The following is a 23,004-nucleotide window of genomic DNA, read 5'->3' as shown; positions in this document are numbered from 1 at the left end:
TGTGTGTACTCAATTATGGACTGAATAACTTGTGATAGGGTATGATGTGAACGTGTATTATGACTGATAGTAGAATTCGAACAATTGCCAAGACTTGCGTTATGATACGTGTTTTGTTTATTTGAAATCTATGTGATGAATGCAAAGAACACATGCGTCACGTGTCCACAAACGAATTGTAAATGGTAACCACACTAGGATCTGGTTGACCAATTTGGGACGGATAGTGAAACATAACATACCAAGCAAATCAAAGGTGAGTTCACACTTTCCACAAGGCATGGGATTCCCAAGGGTTGGGAATGGATAAAGGATTGAAACTGAAACTGCGTGATCTCCTGGTTTGGAACACGTACACACCCTCTTTATTGAAGGGTGACAACATGTGATAAGTATTTAATCGGAACCTGCGTAATCTCCTGGTTTGGAGATTACGTACACACCCTCTTTACTGAAGGGTGACAACACAGATACTAGACCAAAACATTCTATCATGAAGTCCCTCCTTTTTATATCGACTTAATCGCCGGGCCAATGGCGAGCGGGTCATTAGTTAGATAGCGCTATTTAGGTTTGACAAGCCTCACACCGTGCCGCAGAGGACGGGCATGAACTAATGGATCTGGGCACTAGTCAATGATGATAGACATTGACATCAGGGCACCAACTTACTTTAGTTAGTGGTCGATATGGTAAAGGGGTCTAGTGGTTCACATGGGGAAGCCCCCACTGGTTATGGATATGTTTGGGAAACAGGGCAACTGGTTAACTTTTAACTTACAAATGAACTCATGGTTTTTGAAACAACTTAACAATGAACACCAAATGTGAACTCGCTCAACTTTGTTGTTGACTCGTTGTTACATGCCTTGCAGGTCGTTAGGTATTATGGAGCTTGCACGAGGAGGCGTGATCGTTGTGGGACATGAGTGGTCATATGCCATGTTAAACTTTTGATATATTTGAACTTATACTTTGGTTTAAAACAATTATGCTTCTGCTTACAACTTAAACTACGTTTTGTTTGGACACCAATTATATTGTGTTTGGGTTTTATATTTATTTACATGCTATGTTCAATATGATTGGTGGCTTGATCTTGATCAGTCACGCTCCCATGCGGTGATACTCCGCTAGTGGATTTTGGGGGTGTGACAAATTGGTATCAGAGCCATTGGTTATAGTGAACTTGGTTTTAAAAAGGGGAAAGGCTTTTTGATAAAACCATACTATAACCTGTACAGTGCTCAACGATCCACAACGACGCATTGCTCCATGTGCAAGACTCGACACAATAGGTGATATGAATTAAGTTTATATTGCCTGTCTGCTAGCTTATGTAGTGCATTGTTCATGGTATGCTTAATCAACATAGCATCTGCTGTTTGAAACATTGTGTGCTTGCTCTCTTCTGTCACTCCACATTTATGCATTGCCCCGACACTTCACTCACCCATGCTCTCTTTATTGTGAAGATCATGAGTGGACGAATCAACCTAGCTCAAGCCCAGCTGATGGCTTTAATCAATGAACAAGTTGCTGCAGCACTCACAGCCGCTCAGGCAGGAGGTCAACCTGCTCAGCCTCCTGTGTGTACTTTCAAAACTTTTATGGACTGTCGACCTACTACTTTCAACGGCACTGAAGGAGCTGTAGGCCTTCTCCACTGGTTCGAGAAGCTCGAGTCTGTCTTCGAGATGTGTGAATGCCCTAAGGCTCGTAGGGTGAAATATGCTACTGGTACTCTTGAAGGTGTAGCGCTCACGTGGTGGAACGCTCAGGTTCAAATGCTGGGGATAGTTGCTGCTAATGCCACCCCATGGAATGACTTCAAGGATTTGATCAAGGAAGAATACTGCAACCGTGATGACATCCACAAGCTGGAAGTAGAGTTCTTCAACTTAAAGATGACGGGATCGGAAATCGAAGAGTATATGAAGAGATCAAATGAACTGGCTATCTTGTGTCCTACTATGGTGGATCCTCCTATCAAGCATATCGAGCTGTACCTTAAGGGTTTAGTGCCAGAGATTCAGAGTCATGTGACTGCAGCGAACCTCGCCACGATTCAGCAAGTTATTCGTTTGGCTCATCGTCTCACTGATCAGGCAGTCGAGCAGAACAGGCTGCCCAAGCGTATTGGTGCTACTACTACTACTACTACCACCACCACCACCACCACCACCACCACCACCACCACCACCACCACCACCACCACCACCACCACCACCACCACCACCACCACCACCACCACCACCACCACCACCACCACCACCACACCACCACCACCACCACCACCACCACCACCACCACCACCACCACCACCACCACCACCACCACCACCACCACCACCACCACCACCACCACCACCACCACCACCACCACCACCACCACCACCACCACCACCACCACCACCACCACCACCACCACCACCACCACCACCACCACCACCACCACCACCACCACCACCACCACCACCACCACCACCACCACCACCACCACCACCACCACCACCACCACCACCACCACCACCACCACCACCACCACCACCACCACCACCACCACCACCACCACCACCACCACCACCACCACCACCACCACCACCACCACCACCACCACCACCACCACCACCACCACCACCACCACCACCACCACCACCACCACCACCACCACCACCACCACCACCACCACCACCACCACCACCACCACCACCACCACCACCACCACCACCACCACCACCACCACCACCACCACCACCACCACCACCACCACCACCACCACCACCACCACCACCACCACCACCACCACCACCACCACCACCACCACCACCACCACCACCACCACCACCACCACCACCACCACCACCACCACCACCACCACCACCACCACCACCACCACCACCACCACCACCACCACCACCACCACCACCACCACCACCACCACCACCACCACCACCACCACCACCACCACCACCACCACCACCACCACCACCACCACCACCACCACCACCACCACCACCACCACCACCACCACCACCACCACCACCACCACCACCACCACCACCACCACCACCACCACCACCACCACCACCACCACCACCACCACCACCACCACCACCACCACTACTACGACTACTACTACTACTACTACTACTAGATGCCCCCAGTGACAACAAGCGCAAATGGGATGGAGTCTCAAGCAAGGGTTCAACATCAGCTCAGTCTCAGCCTTAGCAGCGAAAGACAGATGACTACAAGAGCCCTGGTCAACGATCTTCTGGTAGTCAAGGGCAGAGTGGGTACAAGGGGAACCACCCCAAATGCAATCAATGTGGTTTCCATCATAGCGGACCGTGTACTAAGGGCACTTGTCAGAGGTGCAACAAACCTGGCCATGCGGCCAAGGATTGCAGGAGTCTCTACCCTGCAAATCAGCGAGGACAGAACCAGCGTCAGCAGCAACAGCAGCAACAGGGTAACAATAAAGGATGCTTTCAGTGTGGTGCTGAAGGCCATTTCAAAAGAGACTGCCCCTAGCTGAATCAGAGATAGAACAACAACAACAATCAGGGAAACAGAAACAATAATGGGGGAAACAATGGTGGCAATGGTGCCAGGGGTCGAGCTTTTGTGATTGGTCAGGGTGACGCGAGGAACGATCCCAACATAGTGATGGGTAAGTTTCTTTTGGATGATTTCTTTGTTACTGTTTTATTTGATTCGGGTGCCGATACTAGTTATGTGTCTGTAAAAGTTAGTCAAATGCTTAAGCGCACCCCAACACTTTTGAGCACCAAGCACATGGTAGAGCTAGCAAACGGTAAAAGTCTCGAGGCCACACACATAGTTAAGGGTTGTAATCTCGTCTTAGCTGGTCAGACCTTCTCTATCGATCTTATTCCTATCGTTCTTGGTAGTTTCGACGTCGTTATTGGGATGGATTGGTTATCTCAACATCAAGCGGAAATTCTTTGCAAGGAGAAAATTGTCCGCATCCCTCGTTCTGATGAAGAACCCCTCGTGATTCGTGGTGATAAGAGTGGTGCAGTCGTAGGCATTATCTCTTTCCTTAAGGCCCAGAAGTGTTTGCGGAAGGGTCACACTGCCATTTTGGCACTTGTTACTGACACCTCAACAAAAGAGAAGAAGATAGAAGACATTCCGATCATACGAGATTTTCCTGAGGTACTTCCTGAGGAATTACCTGGTCTTCCGCCTCATCGTCAAGTTGAGTTTCAAATCGAGCTAACTCCTGGAGCAGCACCCATAGCTCGTGCACCTTATCGCTTAGCTCCATCAGAACTAGAAGAATTGTCCACTCAATTGCAAGAACTCTTGGACAAGGGTTTTATTCGTCCTAGCTCTTCGCCCTAGGGAGCTCAGTCTTGTTTGTGAAGAAGAAAGACGGTACTTTCAGAATGTGTATTGACTATCGTGAGCTCAATAAGGTGACTGTGAAGAATCGTTATCCCCTCCCACGTATTGATGATCTGTTCGACCAGTTGCAAGGGTTGAGCTTCTACTCAAAGATTGATTTGAGATCGGGCTATCATCAGTTGAGAGTACGAGACGACGATATCTCCAAGACGGCATTCAGAACTCGTTACGGGCACTACGAGTTTCTGGTCATGCCTTTCGGATTAACAAACGCACCTGCGGTCTTCATGGATCTCATGAATCGAGTGTGCAAACCTTACCTGGATAAGTTCGTCATTGTTTTCATCGACGACATCCTGATATATTCTAAGAGTCAGGAGGAACACGAGCATCATCTACGACTTATTTTGGAACTTCTTCGAGCAGAGCAGCTGTATACTAAGTTTTCAAAATGCGACTTTTGGCTTCGTAAAGTCCATTTCTTAGGCCACGTGGTAAATGCGGATGGGATTTACGTGGATCCATCCAAGGTTGACTCGATCAAGAACTGGCCTGCACCTCGTACACCAACAGAAATCCGCCAATTCTTGGGTTTGGCGGGCTACTACAGAAGGTTCATCAAGGATTTCTCCAAGATTGCACAACCTCTCACTTCACTAACTCAGAAGGGTGTCACCTATCATTGGGGTGATGCACAGGAATCTGCATTTCCGCACTTAAAGGATAGACTTTGTAGCGCACCAATTCTCTCATTGTCAGAGGGCACAGACGATTTCATGGTTTATTGTGACGTGTCAATTCAGGGTCTTGGTTGTGTGTTGATGCAACGGGATAAGGTCATTGCTTATGCCTCACACCAACTTAAAGTTCACGAAAGGAACTACACTACTCACGATCTGCAGCTGGGAGCAGTTGTTTCGCGCTTAAGATATGGAGACATTACCTGTACGGTACCAAGTGCACCATTTACACCGATCACAGGAGTCTCGAGCATATCTTCAAGCAAAAGGAGTTAAACATGCGACAACGTCGATGGGTCGAGCTCTTAAATGATTACGAATGCGCGATCAAGTACCATCCGGGCAAGGCCAATGTTGTGGCCGACGCCCTCAGTCGAAAGGATACTACACCTAAGCGCGTGCGAGCGTTACAACTTACCATCCTATCTAGTATTCCCGCTCAGATACAAGATGCTCAGGTTGAAGCACTGAAAGCAGAGAACATCAGGGCGGAGTCCCTGCGAGGATCGAGGAAACGGTTAGAACAAAAGGAAGACGGTGCCTACTATGTAAACGGGCGCATCTGGGTTCCACTCTATGGTAATCTACGTGAGCTTGTGATGGATGAAGCACACAAGTCTCGTTACTCGGTACATCCTGGTTCGGATAAGATGTACCACGATCTCAAGACTACGTACTGGTGGCCCCACATGAAAGCCAACATAGCAACCTACGTTAGTAAATGTTTAACTTGTGCAAGGGTCAAGACTGAATATCAGAAACCATCGGGCCTACTCCAACAACCAGAGATCCCGAAATGGAAATGGGAGCAAATTTCCATGGATTTCGTTTCTGGCCTGCCTAGATCTCAACGCGGAAATGACACAATTTGGGTGATAGTGGATCGATTGACTAAGTTTGCACACTTTTTGGCCATCAAAGAAACAGACAAGTTCTCTACTTTAGCAGACGTTTACTTAAAGGAAGTGGTTTCGAGGCACGAGGTGCCAACCTCTATTATTTCTGATCGAGATGCACGCTTTACTTCTGAACTGTGGCAAGCAATGCACAAGTCCTTTGGCTCACGTTTAGACATGAGCACCGCTTATCATCCACAGATGGATGGGCAGTCTGAACGCACCATCCAAACCCTTGAAGACATGCTTAGGGCACGTGTGATTGATTTTGGTAATGGCTGGGAAAAACATCTCCCGTTAGTGGAGTTTTCGTATAACAACAGTTACCACACCAGCATCCAAGCTGCTCCGTTTGAGGCATTGTACGGACGTAAATGCCGATCACCTCTTTGTTGGGCAGAGGTTGGCGACAGCCAAATTACTGGCCCAGAACTTGTGGTAGACTCGACTGAGAAGATTGCTCAGATACGACAACGAATGGCGGCAGCTCGTGACCGTCAGAAAAGCTACGCTGATAAGCGCAAGAAACCACTCGAGTTCCAGGTTGGGGATCGAGTGTTACTTAAAGTTTCACCTTGGAAAGGTGTAGTTCGTTTTGGTAAACGAGGCAAATTCAACTCGCGATACGTCGGACCTTTCGAAATCATAGAGAAAATAGGCAAAGTGTCCTACAAACTGAACCTACCTGACGAACTCAGCGGAGTTCACAACGTATTCCATGTGTCGAATCTGAAGAAGTGTCTGTCAGATGAGACCCTCATGGTTCCTCTCAAGGAGCTCACTATCGACGATCAGCTGCGATTCGTCGAGGAACGCCCCCATGCGGTGATACTCCGTTAGTGGATTGATGTGTGCTAAACAGACTATAAAAATTAACTAAATAAGACTCTCTAAACTAGACACTACAAAGCTTTAATTCTAGACTCGACCTAAACCACACAATCGGCAAGTGTACCGATCAATGTAGTATAACCCTAGGAAGTCCGGATATCGAACCACGAGACTCTATGTATCACGCAAACTAGACTCTAACAAACGCTGACAGACACGACTTAACTTGTTTATTTGTTTTAGGGGGGGGGGTGTTACGAAAAATCTAGGAAATCTATATTAAACTATTAAATTAACTAAAACTGGACTAAAAACGAATTAAGACTGAGGACTTTCCTTGTATGAGAACGAGACCACCTAGACAAGAATCCTGGATCATTTTTTAGAGATTACCGATTAAATTAACTGCACGAATTATGGAACCGGGATCATGTGATACTAAACCTATTAAGAACCAACTAAGCCCCTCGGCCCTTCTCAAGGAGAAACCTGTGGAACTACCTAGGCCGTTAATCCTACTGGTTATTAGACGCCTTCCCAGTTGTCTAATTATTGTGTAAGTACCCTAGTGTTGACCTACTCTTTTCCAATCATAGATCTAGGGTAGTTTGGACTAATTAATTTGACTTGATAGACTAATAAAACCGACAGGTAAACCAAGACATGACCTTTCCCAAGGATTATCTAAAGCAATTCGCCGGGTAAGACCTACCAGTAGCCCCTCACTTCCCAGGTATTAGGACTAGTAGAACACTAAGACTTAGCAAATTATTATCAATTACTTCTAGGGGTTATCAGCTGATTCTCCCTAAAGAGTTAAGGTTTTCTAACGTGATATAGACACTCACCGAAATCCTAAACCCTAATATGACTCTATGTTGTGATATAGACCGTCACTAAGAATCATATGAAGCAAATAATAACAAATAAACCAAATCAAAGCACGCATATACATCAAATCATTAAATCAAACCTTTTACAAATCACAATTAGTCCATAAAAATCATGCAACTAATAAAACCGGTAAAAACTTTATATCAATCCATTCATCAAGTCTAGGTGGCATAAATGTTTAGCCAAGCATACTTAAATGTGAAAACAATCCAAAGATGTCTAAACAAGAATTCATCATAACAAGTTTCAAGAAAAGAAATCTCGACAAAACAAGGGATTAGAAAACCCGATAGATCCTTCGATTCTTCGCCCTTGACTCGTACCGATGATTCCAAAACCTTGAGATCTTCGATTATGCGCCAAGAATGCTCCAAGATTGCCCAAAGATGTCTCAATTTCGTAATGAGGGTTCTTCTTGTTTTTTTCTTGGAAATTCCTTCAAAAACCCTAGCAGCAAACAACCAGATCCACGGTTTAGGGGTTAGGCGTGACACGAGGGGGCTAGGCGTCACGCGGCGCCCTCCCTTCTGATTATTTTATTATTTTTTGATTTCCAGCCTTCCAATTCGCGTACGAATCCCGTTTTTCTTCCAAACTGCTCGTTTCGACTCGTTTTTCATCACTTTAAGCTACGGGACCTGAAATCAAAGCTTAACGTCAGCAGTATCGAAATTCTAACCTAAACTAGACTCAAAACTACCGAAAACTGACCAAAATATACACTAAAAACATATGTACTTTTTCAGTACATCAAACATCCCCACACTTACTCTTTTTTCGTCCTCGAAAAAGAATTATGCAACGGAATCAGAGACGAATAATCACTCGGGTCAAAAGCATATGTATAATTAATTTAAAACCAAGGCTTGCGTTAGCCGCGATTGCGAATATACTTGTCCACTTTAAACCCTAATCCGGTTCTAAGCCCTTATCATGTGATTTTAATTTAAGTGCGGTCAATCCACCTAGGGCCTCACACCAGAATTTACGGTCCACCTACTCCCACCTCAAGCTTATAGGACTAAAGGAACGATCACTGGACCAATTCCTAACCGTCTTATATCAAAACCAAAAGAGTTTACAATCAAAATTTTTTTTTCTTTTTCCATTTTTTTTCTTTTTTTTCGTGAGTCTACACGATGCTTTCCCTAACCAAGAGGCAATCCGGCTGTAGAGTCGCTGTCCCCAACCACAGATTACTTAGGTTTCGGTACTTTTTTCTTTCTTTTTCTTTGCACGATCGATTTCACACACCCTAGCGGTAATCTTGCTGTGGAGTCGTTATCCCCAGCTCAGACTACATAGTAATGCATTACTTTCATTTAGTTTCTAGCTCACTTTTTATTCTATTTTTTTTCGCAGGATCACAAACTCTAACAGTTTTAACTTATAACGGTGCCCCTTATACTCTTATTGGCAGTTTTGATTTCCCATATTTCCCAGGCGAAAACCCACTAGCAGACCGACAATTAAGGTATATTAACTCAAAGGGACTTAAAACCAAACCCGGGCCTATCCACATATCCCTAACTAGACGCAAGCTCGATTTATTATAATCTCATATTATTATTATTCGAAACCGAGCAAAAATTCATCTTTTCTATCATTTTCCGCTTTAATTTGCAAACTTCTTTTTTTTTCGAAAGACATTTTCTGATTTTTCAATTTTTTTGGATTTTTCAATTTTTTTTATTGTGTTTTTCATATTTAAGACTCGATTATTTACAAGTATCCCATCCCCACACTTAGAGATTGCATTGTCCCTAATGCAAGAACGAAAATACGACTCAACAACTACCTAAAAATAGAAACTGCAAACGAAATAAATAAAAAAATATACAACAACAACAAAAAGGGAAACGACTTAGCTGAGTATGTGAGACTATCAAAGTGCCAGTCGTTTCCACATAAGCACTCCAATACCGAACGTGCTCAGCAAACAATACCAAACTCTCTCTCACACAAACGGAAAGCGGCTCCAGTCATCAACCTAAAGCAAACATATCATACCAAGCCAACTACTACCCAACGTTCAACGTACCAACATCCGAAGTTCAAATGAAAAATAAAAACATATGTCCTACTGATACAACCAAATCGAACTACTAAATCAGCATAAAATGAAATAATCATGAAAGGATATACGCTGCTTCAGTCTGTCTCCATCACTCCTCATCTGACTCCTCCTCCATCTGCTGCACTCCCGAGCCTCCAGCCTGCTGCCATCCGTACTGTCCACCATGACTATAACCACTCTGTCCTCCCCACTGATCGTACCCCGGGTACTGTCCATAGACGTACGGGGTCTGCTGCTCACCTCCATACTGTGGTGGAGGAAGTAACCCGGCAAAAGGTGGAGGAACATCTAGTGTCATACCTGACATCATATACCTGAGCATGGCATCCTGGCGGTGGTGGCTCTGCATCGTCCACTGGTGATCAACTCTCATTCTGTTTTCCAGCTGATCAAATCGCTGCTGGGTCATGTCATAAGCAACTTCAGGAGTGAACGGGCTAGGTCGTGGTTGTCTAAGTGGTTGCTGTGGAGCTGGGACCTCACGCCTCTGCCTAGGTACCGGCTGTCGTGCTGGAGGAGCGCCCTGTGAGTAATTCCATTCTGCCGGATCCGAAGATGTTAGAACACCCGCTAACTGTAGATCCGTAACACTCCAATAAACCGTTGGAAAACTCTCATGCATCTGCTCCACCTTATATTTCGTGAGAGCCTGTAAATTCCTTGCCAACCTAGCTATGTATGGCCCAAGATCCATTGCAGCCCGTTTCCTCCCCTACGAGGTCGATTGCATGACCATGCGAAGAAACTCGCCAAGTTCCAATTCCTTTTTTTTCCACCATACACATCAACGCAAAAATATCCAACCAATTGGCCTTATTCTCACCCGACTTTCTCACCACAACCGTAGTCGCCAATACCTTCAGAATATAACTATGTATCGGATCACAAACCGATGCGATAAGGTTCGTGTGGGCGAACGATTGGATCACAATTGTTTCCCAAAATCTAGCCAAATCTGTCGAATCCAAACAATTTGGCCGAGGATGATTGTACACACCCCTTAACCCATTAACAAACTCATCTGTCTGCACCTCCTCCTCCGTGTAAAAACCCAAAGCCACTCCAAACTGAGCAATACTCATCTCATACAAATTCCTGCCCAATGAGAACGAAACCGCGTTTTTCTCAGCAAAAGTACCCTCTTTATGATGAAAGGTACAATGGAACTCAAGTGTCAGTTCCGTATACTGTGGCCAATCACAATCCATTGCCGCTCTCAGTCTTGGCCCCAACAATTCCGCTACACGATCACTAGCTCCTATTCTTTGCAACCACTCCCAATCAATCGTGCGATGCTCCAACATTTGAGTTACCACATATTTCTTTAGTTTCACTCTTTCTTCACTATCTTCTTCAAAATCCAAGACCGGGTGATCAACTATCCTCTCAACTCGAGAATAAACTCTCCTATCATTTCCACGATATTGGACTTTCCTTTTCCTTAGGTTAAACGATGAGCCCTCACCTGACATGTTTCTGCAAAACAAGAAAGATTTGACAAGAAAAACAATGCAGAATGTTAGTAATCACAAACTATTTTTGGTGTTTTTAAATATATTTTTTTTAGTCCATAAAAACTAGAATAGCCGTATAGCATTTCATTCGCGGCTAATTCTGAAAATAAAGTTGAAGAAAAACATGGGTTACCGTTTACAAAAGCGTAAGTTAAACATCATTCTACCCGAATGGAGATTGAGTACGGGCAAAATGTTGTGAACTTGTACGTGCATATTAGTAAACCCGACACTAGACTCAAAGTACTACTCTAAGAAAACTACTAGACTCAATAACTCGAACGACCTAAGACTCAATGTACACTATCTCCTCCCGGCACTTTAATTGTCCTCAATTAAGCATAAGTGCCAAAATATCCCCACACTTGAGGCTAAACAAGTGAGAGTTTGAAACTTTGAAGCCATAAAGCGACGTTTTGTGCAACAAAAGCCGTTTAGAAAACTAATTAGATTTGCAAAAATCAGTTCAAAAACCTATTTCTTTTAGCAAAAACTTCTTAGTGGTAGCCAAACAACCCCTCGTAGTTCAAACATGTTGCCTAGATGTCCACACATAACTCACAAGTTTCAAACAACCCCAAGTAAACCAACCCGAACCATCCGCAAGCCTCATTCTATGTAAACATCCCAAACAAAACCACCCGCATACCACTAGCATCATTAACGGATCAAAAACCTCAACTTTAGCAAACTACCCAAACCCTAGACCTAAAACATGACTGACCCGACACTACAAATGAACAATAATGATACCTACTATTCGAGAAATCACAGAAAACATACCTTGGAGTCGGATTAAGCAAGAAAAATGAAGCCTTGAACTTGTGGTGCACGAGGTCGTCGAAAAATGCGAAGATGTATCGCGATTTCAGGTGAAATTGATGGTGAGAATGGTAGGGAAAGTGATTGTGGTGATGTAGGAAAAAAGAATGGAGTGATTTGGTGGAAAAATGAGCAAGATATGGTGATTTTAGTGTTTTTAGACTAGGGTTTCGAAATGGAGAAAAGGAAAGGTGATATGCAGCGAACAGGGTCAAAAACAACACTTAAACCGGTTCAGGGGGACCTCGCGCGATGCGTGGGGGTGAAGTGGGGGTCTCGCGTAGCGCGGCGCTACCAAAACCAATTAAAGTTGAACCTTTACCCTAGACGTGACGCGAAGGCCCTAGGCGCCACGCCTAGGGTCGTTTTTCACAGAATGTTTCGAGAAAATTTGTTGTTCATGCCTTAGAATTTTTTTCAAAACCTTTCCCCACCATCCAAAATTCCCAAAAATTTTTCTAAGTATCAAGGAAACATACCTGGGACCTCTTTTATCATGCTCTTTCCGTTCCATGGCGGTGACGAGACCTGTAAAATTCTCAACGACACAAAACAAAGACCGAAAAACTACGACAATACTTGTTAGAATGCAAAAATACTCAAACGACGACTCTTATACAAACAATACAAAATGTACACTTGGGCTTTCACCCAAAACACTAATTGGCGGCTTTAGGTGGGATTTCGAGAGGAATTTCCTCCCTCTCATCCTTATTTATCGCTCCTCCAACGTACTGTTTCAAACGATGGCCATTCACCGTCCAAGCACGGCCATCCTTCTCATCCATGATTTCCACCGCTCCATACGGAAACACATAGTGAACCACAAAAGGTCCCGACCACTTCGATTTCAACTTACCTGCAAAAAGCTTCAATCTTGAGTTGTAAAGAAGCACTTTATCGCCCTTGCTAAACTCCTTCACTTTTCTCAACCTTCTATCATGTAACAACTTCGTTTTCTCCTTGATTCCCAACGATCGAGCATACGCTGTATCCCTAAGCTCCTCAAGCTCATGAATTTGAAAGAAACGCTTCCTAGCGGCTTCGGTCATGTCTAAATTAACGGTTTTTAATGCCCAAAGCGCTCTATGCTCTAACTCTACGGGAAGATGACAAGCTTTTCCATAGACGATCATAAATGGTGTGGTTCCTAAGGGCATCTTGTAAGTGGTTCTAAACGCCCACAATGCATCGTCTAGCTTGTCGGACCAATCTTTCCTATTTTTACCCACTGTTTTCTCTAAGATTCGTTTAATACCACGATTCGCATTCTCCACTTGTCCACTTGTTTGTGGATGATATGCGGTGGACAAACGATGAGTGACGCTGTAGCGTGCAAGCAATTTCTCCATCAATGCATTGCAAAAGTGAGTGCCACGGTCACTAATCAAGGCTTTTGGTGTACCGAATCGGGAAAAAAGCTTCTTAAGGAATTTTAAAACTACTCGAGCTTCGTTTGTGGGAAGAGCTTAAGCCTCAACCCATTTGGACACGTAATCAATCGCCACGAGTATGGAACGGTTTCCTTTGGGGTTCGGGAAAGGTCCCATGAAATCGATACCCCAAACGTCAAAAACCTCCACTACTTGTATGGGGTTTTGAGGCATCTCATCTTTGGCTGAAATATTGCCGGTCCGTTGACATGCATCACACATCTTCACGAACTCCTCGGCATCTCTAAGAACGGTAGGCCAATAGAAACCACAATCAAATACCTTTTGGGCGGTGGAGTGTGCACCATGGTGTCCTCCCGTGAGGCCCTCATGCACATGCTTTATGATGTTCCACCCCTCCTCTCTCGACACACAGCGTCTAAGAACTCTATCTCCCCCTATTCGGAAAAGAAAAGGGTCATCCCACACATACTTCCTCGCCTCACTAATTAAACGCTTCTTTTGTTGTGTGGACATCCCTCTCACAACACTGCCACTAGAGAGGTAATTTTCTAAGTTGCAAAACCAAGGCAATCCTTCTTTCTCGGCCTCAACAAACTCTATAGACTCGTGAGGGAACGTATCTCCAATCTCCTCCTCACGGATCTCTTCTCTCTTGGGATCCTCTAGACGCGATAAGTGATCGGCCGCCACATTCTCGGCCCCTCCCTTGTCTCTAATCTCAATATCGAACTCGCTAAGCAAAAGAATCCACCGTATGAGTCGGGGTTTGGCGTCTTTCTTTTGAAACAGAAAACGCAACGCGGAGTGATCGGTGAATACTATCGTTTTGGATAACACGAGGTACGAGCGGAATTTATCAAAAGCGAAAACTACGGCTAAAAGCTCTTTCTCCGTGGTAGTGTAGTTCTCTTGAGCATCATTGAGCGTCTTGCTCGCATAGTAAATGGGGTGGAAGTGCTTATCCTTTCTTTGTCATAAAACCGCTCCGACGGCATAGTCACTCGCATCGCACATGAGCTCAAACGGCAAGCTCCAGTCGGGCGAGATAAGAATAGGTGCACTAACCAACTGCTCCTTCAAAAAGTTGAAGGCTTTAAGACACTCCTCGTCGAAGACGAATGGAACATCCTTCTCTAGCAAACTGGTCATGGGGTGGGTGATTTTTGAGAAATCCCTAATGAAACACCTATAGAACCCTGCATGCCCTAGAAAACTCCTAATCGACTTCATACTCGTGGGTGGAGGTAACCTACTAATGGTATCTATTTTCGCACGATCTACCTCAATACCCTCTCTAGAAATCTTATGCCCTAGCACTATACCTTCCGTCACCATGAAGTGACACTTCTCCCAGTTCAGCATAAGCTTCGTCTCTACACACCGCTTCAACATCCTCTCCAAATTCTTCAAACACACATCGAAGGAATCACCATAAACTGAAAAAATCATCCATGAAAACCTCCATGGAAGTCTCTATCATATCCTGAAATATGGCGACCATGCAACGCTGAAAAGTAGCTGGAGCGTTACATAACCCGAATGGCATGCGTCGGTACGCATAGGTGCCATAGGGGCATGTGAAGGTGGTCTTATCCTGATCCTCCGGTGCGATGGGGATCTGGAAGTAACCAGAAAAGCCGTCTAGAAAACAATAAAATTGTTGACCGGCGATACGCTCCAACATTTGATCTATGAAAGGCAATGGGAAATGGTATTTACGGGTGGCATCATTCAACTTTCAGTAGTCGATGCACACGCGCCAACCCGTGACCATACGAGAAGGGATAAGCTCGTTCTTTTCGTTCATGACAACGGTCATCCCCCCCCCCCCCCCTTCTTGGGGACAACCTGAGTGGGACTAACCCAAGGTGAATCAGAAATGGGATAGATCATCCCGGCATCTAGGAGTTTAAGAACCTCCTTCTTCACTACATCTTGCATGTTGGGGTTAAGCATCCTTTAGGGTTGCACCACTGGTTTATAATCATCCTCCATGAGTATCCGGTGGGTGCAATAGGAAGGGCTTATGCCCTTGATGTCGGACAACTTCCATGCAATGGCCTCTTTGTTGGCCCTCCACACATCCAACAACCTCAATTTCTCACTTTCCTCTAACTCGGACGAAATAATGACGGGAAGCTCGGAACCCTCCCCTAAGAAAGCATACTCTAGATGAGATGGAAGTACCTTAAGTTCTAAGGGTGGGGGTTGGGTGGTATCCTCACTAACGGCTAACACATCGGGGATTAAAGGAACCCCCTCCTCTTCAACTTCATCTACACTCTCCAACTCCTCTTCTACCTTCTCTCCTACCACTAGGTCCGCTCCACTAATGTACTCTAAACAATGGTCGACACACGAGATAAACGAATTCAAGAAGTACACGGAATGACAAGGACCACTATAGTCATCCGAACCACTCGGGTGGTTCATGGAACGATCTATCTCAAAAGTAACCCTCTCCTCACCGACCTTAAGGGTGATCTTACCATCGTAAATGTCTATGAGAGTTTTGGCGGTACGTAAGAAAGGACGACCTAGTATAATGGGAACTCTCTCATCCGCTTCCATATCAAGAATTACGAAATCGGCGGGAAACAGGAATTTGTCTACCTTAACTAGCAAGTTCTCAACTATACCCCTAGGGTATTTAACGGACCGATCGGCTAAGGATAATGTCATTCGGGTAGGTGCAAGCTCTCCTAGGTCTAGCTTCTTATAAAGAGAAAAAGGCATCAAATTGATGCTAGTACCTAAGTCGGCCAAAGCTCTAGTGTTGGTATTATTATCGAATAGACAAGGAATGGTAAAAATACCGGGATCGGTAAGCTTTTCGGGAAGCTTATTTAACACAAGAGCGGAACATCCCCCATTCAACGGAACGTTAGACAACTCTCCTAACTTCTCTTTGTTCCTAAGGAGATCTTTAAGGAACTTCGCGTATTTAGGCATCGATTGAAGTGCCTCTATAAACGGTAGATTAATCTTCAATTGCTTGAAGATGTCTAGAATTTGTCCGTATTCCCTTGAGTATTTTTGGTTCTTAAGGTGTGAGGAAAACGGAATATACGCATGGTCCACTAAAGGTGAAGGTCTAACGTCTATAGGGGTTTTCTCAACTTTCTACTCACTTTGAGACTCACCGGGCTGTGCGGTACTTGCTGGGCTTAGCCTCTTTTGCACTTTGCCGGGAGCCTCCATTTTGATCTCCTCATCTATCACATCTCCCTCTTCATCAACTGCTCTCTCCTCGACTCTAGGGTTTCCTACGGTCTTGCCACTACGAGTGGTAATGGCTTTAGCATGGGCATTAGGATTGGGTTGGGTGTTACCCGCAAACTGACCGGGTAGCCTCTCCTCTAATTTTCTAGACATATCCCCTACAACTCTTTGAAGGTCTTGGAATGAGGCTTGGTGGTTCTTAAGCATGAGATCGTGTTCACTAAGGGTCTTTTGAGTGGTTTGATCCCTAACAATTAGTTGACTCATCATGGACTCCATCCTTTCTAAACTACCCCCTAAATCATAGCTTGAACCTTGACCTGTTTGACCTCTGTTATTTGACCCCCCATCCTTGACCTACCCATTGAACCCTTTGTTGAACTGCCCACCTGAACCCCCACCAAAAAGTGAACTTTGGCCCCTATTTGGGTTTTGAGCCATTTGAAAACCAGGGGTCCATTTGAGCGAAAAGTGTTATTATTAAAGTTATTATTATTACGCCAACCCGACCCAAAATTATTATTACTACTAAAACCGCTAGGTTGACCTCTACCAAACCCTCCTCCTACAAAATCGACTTGCTCCTCACCAACAAGTAATGGACACGCACTCGTGTCGTGACCCCCTCGACAATACTCACATTTGTCTACCTTATCCTTGATTTCTTTAAGTTCCCTAGACATGTTTTCCAAAACAGAGGCTAAACTAGGATCCATGGTGACATGGTTTACCCCTCGGGCGGGTGCACTAGTAGTGGTATTGGAACTACCACTTTGATACCTCTGATCGGATCGTGATTGGGATTGAGACTGAGCAAATGCCTCAAAACGCTCTAAACACTCGGCAACTGTAAGAATACCCATCATATGCCCCCCCCCCCCCCGCATTAGTATCGAACCTATCACGAGTCTCTTGGGTGAGACCCTTATAGAATTTCTCACACAAATCCCAATCAGAAAGACCATGCTGGGAGCAACGAGCACAAAGGTTTTGGAAACGCTCCCAAGCAAGGTAGTAAGGCTCGTCGGGCTCCATGCGGAAGGAGTGGATTTGGTCTCTAAGACGTGAGGCTTTAGCGGGCGGGAAATATTTGTTCAAAAAGGCTTGACGAAGCCCCGCCCATGTAGTAAAGGTACCGGTTGGTTGAGAGTCCAACCAAGTAGCCGCACGGCCGGCTAATGAGAATGGTAAAAGTTGTAGGTAGGTGGCATCGTTAGGGGCACCGTGAAGGCTAAAAGTAGCTAGCATACGAGAGAAACGGTTGATGTGGGCCGGGGCGTCCTCATCGTCTCGGCCATGGAATTTGATGGTATTGGTGATAGCCTGCATGGCATAAGATGGAATCTGCCATGAATTTTCATTAACTATGGGTGGGACGGTGATGGGTGAAGCAAGGCCGGTGAAATTCTGAGTGGCTTGCTGATGGACGGTTTGCCTAGGGTTGGCCATTGGTTCTAAGTTTTCTGGATTACTAGAGGCACTAGAAGTAGGACTATCGGGTGGAGAAACCTTAGGTGAGGTTTTAGGCGAATGGTTTGGCGAAGGTGGTGGTGTAGGAGGTGGGGTGGGTAACGGGGTGGAATCGAAATTGGGAAAACGAGAAGAGGATGAAGAAGTAACCTGAGGGCCTTGGCCCAATTGAGATGATGACTCCTTGACTCGTGGTAGCGGTCCGTGCGAGCGCAGATGTGGCATCCACTACAAGCAAAAACCTGAACACAAGAAAAGCAAACAAACACTAGTTACTAAGACTCAAGATGAATATAAAAGACACAAAACAAAGTAAACACGTAGCACGTATTTGTCAATGAAGTATATCAAAGCTAATGAACGCGATTGCCAAGAGTCCCCGGCAACGGCGCCAAAAACTTGATGTGTGCTAAACAGACTATAAAAATTAACTAAATAAGACTTTCTAAACTAGACACTACAAAGCTTTAGTTCTAGACTCGACCTAAACCACACAATCGGCAAGTGTACCGATCAATGTAGTATAACCCTAAGAAGTCCGGATATCGAACCAAGAGACTCTATGTATCACGCAAACTAGACTCTAACAGACGCTGACAGACACGACTTAACTTGTTTATTTGTTTTAGGGGGGGTTATGAAAAATCTGGGAAATCTATATTAAACTATTAAATTAACTAAAACTGGACTAAAAACGAATTAAGACTGAGGACTTTCCTTATATGAGAACGAGACCACCTAGACAAGAATCCTGGATCATTTTTTAGAGATTACCGATTAAATTAACTACACGAATTATGGAACCGGGATCATGTGATACTAAACCTATTAAGAACCAACTAAGCCCCTCGACCCTTCTCAAGGAGAAACCTGTGGAACTACCTAGGCCGTTAATCCTACCGGTTATTAGACGCCTTCCCAGTTGTCTAATTATTGTGTAAGTACCCTAATGTTGACCTACTCTTTTCCAATCATAGATCTAGGGTAGTTTGGACTAATTAATTTGACTTGATAGACTAATAAAACTGACAGATAAACCAAGATATGACCTTTCCCAAGGACTATCTAAAGCAATTCGCCGGGTAAGACCTACCAATAGCCCCTCACTTCCCAGGTATTAGGACTAGTAGAACACTAAGACTTAGCAAATTATTATCAATTACTTCTAGGGGTTATCGGCCGATTCTCCCTAAAGAGTTAAGGTTTTCTAACGTGATATAGACACTCACCGAAATCCTACACCCTAATATGACTCTATATTGTGATATAGACCGTTACTAAGAATCATATGAAGCAAATAATAACAATAAACCAAATCAAAGCACGCATATACATCAAATCATTAAATCAAACCTTTTACAAAACACAATTAGTCCATAAAAATCATGCAATTAATAAAACCGGTAAAAACTTTATATCAATCCATTCATCAAGTCTAGGTGGCTTAAATGTTTAGCCAAGCATACTAAAACGTGAAAACAATCCAAAGATGTCTAAACAAGAATTCATCATAACAAGTTTCAAGAAAAGAAATCGACAAAACAAGGGATTAGAAAACCCGATAGATCCTTCGGTTCTTCGCCCTTGACTCGTACCGATGATTTCAAAACCTTGAGATCTCCGATTATGCGCCAAGAATGCTCCAAGATTGCCCAAAGATGTCTCAATTTCGTAATTAGGGTTCTTCTTGTTTTTTTCTTGGAAATTCCTTCAAAAACCCTAGCAGCAAACAACCAGATCCACGGTTTAGGGGCTAGGCGTGACGCGAGGGGGCTAGGCGTCACGCGGCGCCCTCCCTTCTGATTATTTTATTATTTTTTTGATTTCCAGCTTTCCAATTCGCGTACGAATCCCGTTTTTCTTCCAAACTGCTCGTTTCGACTCGTTTTTCATCACTTTAAGCTACGGGACCTGAAATCAAAGCTTAACGTCAGCAGTATCGAAATTCTAACCTAAACTAGACTCAAAACTACCGAAAACTGACCAAAATATACACTAAAAACATATGTACTTTTTCTGTACATCATGGATTTTGGGGGTGTGACATATTACTCATTGGCTAACTCTTTGTCCAATTGTAACGAATTTCAAGTAATGTATACAAAACCCCAACATACCAACAGTAATTGTAGAATACACAGACTCAATCATTGTTAAGTATAATATTTGAGATTTTGGTAAAACATTTTGAATGATTCACAAAAGGTGACAAAAAGTAAGATGTACTCACATTGCTGACTTAGATAATACTATAGCTTCCTGATGGTTCTCCTGGTTATTATCTATTAAAAATTAAACAATGCACACGTGTTAGTAAGATAACACAAATCACATTAGTCGTACAACACGAGACAGAACTCCAACGAACTGAGTCAGGCAGACCTTGACATGCGTTAAGGAGCCCTAGATCAATCGGGTAGGGTAACAAATACGTGATCGGGGGTTATAATACTTACAATGAAGCAGAGCTTTGCTTTTTGGGGTATAATACCTGATTATATTTTGGCTATACGTCTGAGAGAGAAAAAGAATTGAGCGGAGGTAAACTGAGGCCATCGGCCCATTTTATAGGGCTGATCGAAGGGCGGCTCGCGCCCCGGGACGCCCTCTTCCTTTTCTTTCGCGGCCCACGAGCAGGGTAGGTTAGGCCTTAGCTTTGACTAGTCAGGACACTAGCCTCGACACGCGTTAGGACACGTGGCTTCACAAGTGTCCGGCAAGTAACCGAGTGTCACGCCCCGCGACTCGCTTGGCCAACTATGTCGCGGCCCGCGAGCGACGGTTATTATTTGTTTTATTTGATTTTTATTAATATAATTGTAATTCAGGCCCGTTTCTCGGATACGGGGTATACTTTAGGACGTTTAGGGTTTTATAAGGTTTTTAGGAGGGTTGTTATATCCTCCCCACCTTGATTTAAATCTCATCCTCGAGATCTACTAGAACAGGTGTGGATATTTCCTTTGCATTTCTGACTCGAGCTCCCAAGTGTATTCTGGTCCTCTCTTAGAATCCCATTTTACTTTGACCAGAACTAATCTCTTGTGTTTGAGATTCTTGATCTTTCTATCTTCAATCTGAATGGGTTTCTCTACAAACTTAAGTTTCTCATTTACCTCTATGTCCTTAAGAGGTATTACTAAAGATTCGTCTGCTAAGCACTTCTTGAGATTACATACATGAAATACATCATGTATTCCTGCCATTTCCTTTGGTAGTTGTAGCTGGTAAGCTACTGGTCGTATTCTTCTAATAATCTCAAAAGGTCCAACATACCTGGGCTTAGCTTTCCTCTTTTAACGAATCTGACCACTCCTTTCCATGGAGAAACTTTTAATAATACCTTGTCTCCTACTTGAAATTCCAAAGGTTTTCGTCTGTTATCTGCGTAACTCTTTTAACGATCTCGTGCTGCTTTTAGTCTTTCCTTGACTAGAATTATCTTGTCCGTTGTTTCTTACACTATCTCTGGTCCAGATAGTTGCTTTTCTCCAATCTCTGCCCAACAGACTGGAGTTCGGCACTTTCGTCCATAAAGTGCTTCAAATGGTGCAGCACTAATGCTTGTATGATAGCTGTTATTGTAAGAAAAATCTATTAATAGTAAATGATCATCCCATTTTCCTACGAAATCAATTACACAGGTTCTAAGCATATCTTCCATCGTTTGTGTTGTCCTTTCGCTTTTTTCGTCCGTTTACGGATGGTAAGCTGTGCTTAGGTTCAACCTGGTTCCCATTGCTTTTTGGAAACTTGTCCAAAAATGAGATGTAAAATGGCTATCTCTATCAGATACAATAGATAAAGGAATTCCATGTAATGAAACTATTTCATTTACATATAACTTGGCTAACTGTTCCATACTGAAAGTTTCCTTCATTGGTAAGAAATGAGCAGATTTGGTTAATCTGTCTACAATCACCCAGATTGTATCATTACCTTTTCATGTCTTGGTAATTTGGTAACAAAGTCCATTGTTATCAATTCCCATTTCCATATTGGCATTTCTAGTTGCTGTAATAACCCTGAGGGTTTCTGATGTTCAGCTTTAACCTGTGAACAGGTTAGACATTTAGCATAGTTTGCTATATCCTTTTTCATTCCTATCCACCAGAAATTCTTTCTTAAATCTTGATACATCTTATCACTACCGGATGTATCGTATACTTAGACTTATGGGCTTCTTCTAAAATTTTATGGTGTAGGTTTCCTTGTCTAGGTATCCAGATCCTTTTCTTATAGAATCTCCAAATTCCATGTCCCTTGTTCTAATCCTTTAATCATTCCTTTTAAACCTTCAGCATCATCCTTGATTGTTGTTTCCTGTGCCTCTCTAATTTGTTCATTTAAATCTATCTGCATATTTAATCTGAGAGAGCATACTCGTTTTGGTTTTTCATGATACTTTCTACTTAAAGCATCAGCTACTACATTAGCTTTCCCTGCATGATACTGGATAACACAATCATAATCACTAAGAATTTCCATCCAGCGTCTCTGTCTCATATTCAATTCCTTTTGCCCAAAAATGTATCTTAAACTCATATGATTTGTGAAGACAACAAACTTACTACCATAAAGATAGTGTCTCCAAATTTTAATGGCAAAAACTATGGCTCCTAACTCTAGATCATGGGTTGTATAATTCTCTTCATGTTTCTTAAGCTATCTAAAGGCATAAGCTATAACCTTTTGACATTGTATTAACACCCATCGATATCCTAGCTTAGACGCATCACAATAGACTATAAAGTCTTCAGTTCCT

The 23,004-nt window shown here is 43.8% G+C and overlaps 2 protein-coding genes across 2 annotated transcripts; both read right to left on the bottom strand.

Moving 5' to 3' along the window:
* Positions 1–12,809: 12,809 nt before the first annotated feature.
* LOC110914076 lies at positions 12,810–13,502 on the bottom strand. Its single transcript, XM_022158896.1, has one exon. The coding sequence runs from the start codon at positions 13,500–13,502 to the stop codon at positions 12,810–12,812; it is 693 nt and encodes a 230-aa protein (XP_022014588.1).
* A 2,004-nt stretch (positions 13,503–15,506) lies between these two features.
* LOC110914075 lies at positions 15,507–16,499 on the bottom strand. Its single transcript, XM_022158895.1, has one exon. The coding sequence runs from the start codon at positions 16,497–16,499 to the stop codon at positions 15,507–15,509; it is 993 nt and encodes a 330-aa protein (XP_022014587.1).
* Positions 16,500–23,004: the final 6,505 nt, after the last annotated feature.

This window comes from Helianthus annuus, chromosome 15 (genome assembly GCF_002127325.2).
Source record: "Helianthus annuus cultivar XRQ/B chromosome 15, HanXRQr2.0-SUNRISE, whole genome shotgun sequence".
Classification (NCBI taxonomy): domain Eukaryota; kingdom Viridiplantae; phylum Streptophyta; class Magnoliopsida; order Asterales; family Asteraceae; genus Helianthus; species Helianthus annuus.
This window is presented reverse-complemented; position numbering and strand designations above follow the sequence as displayed.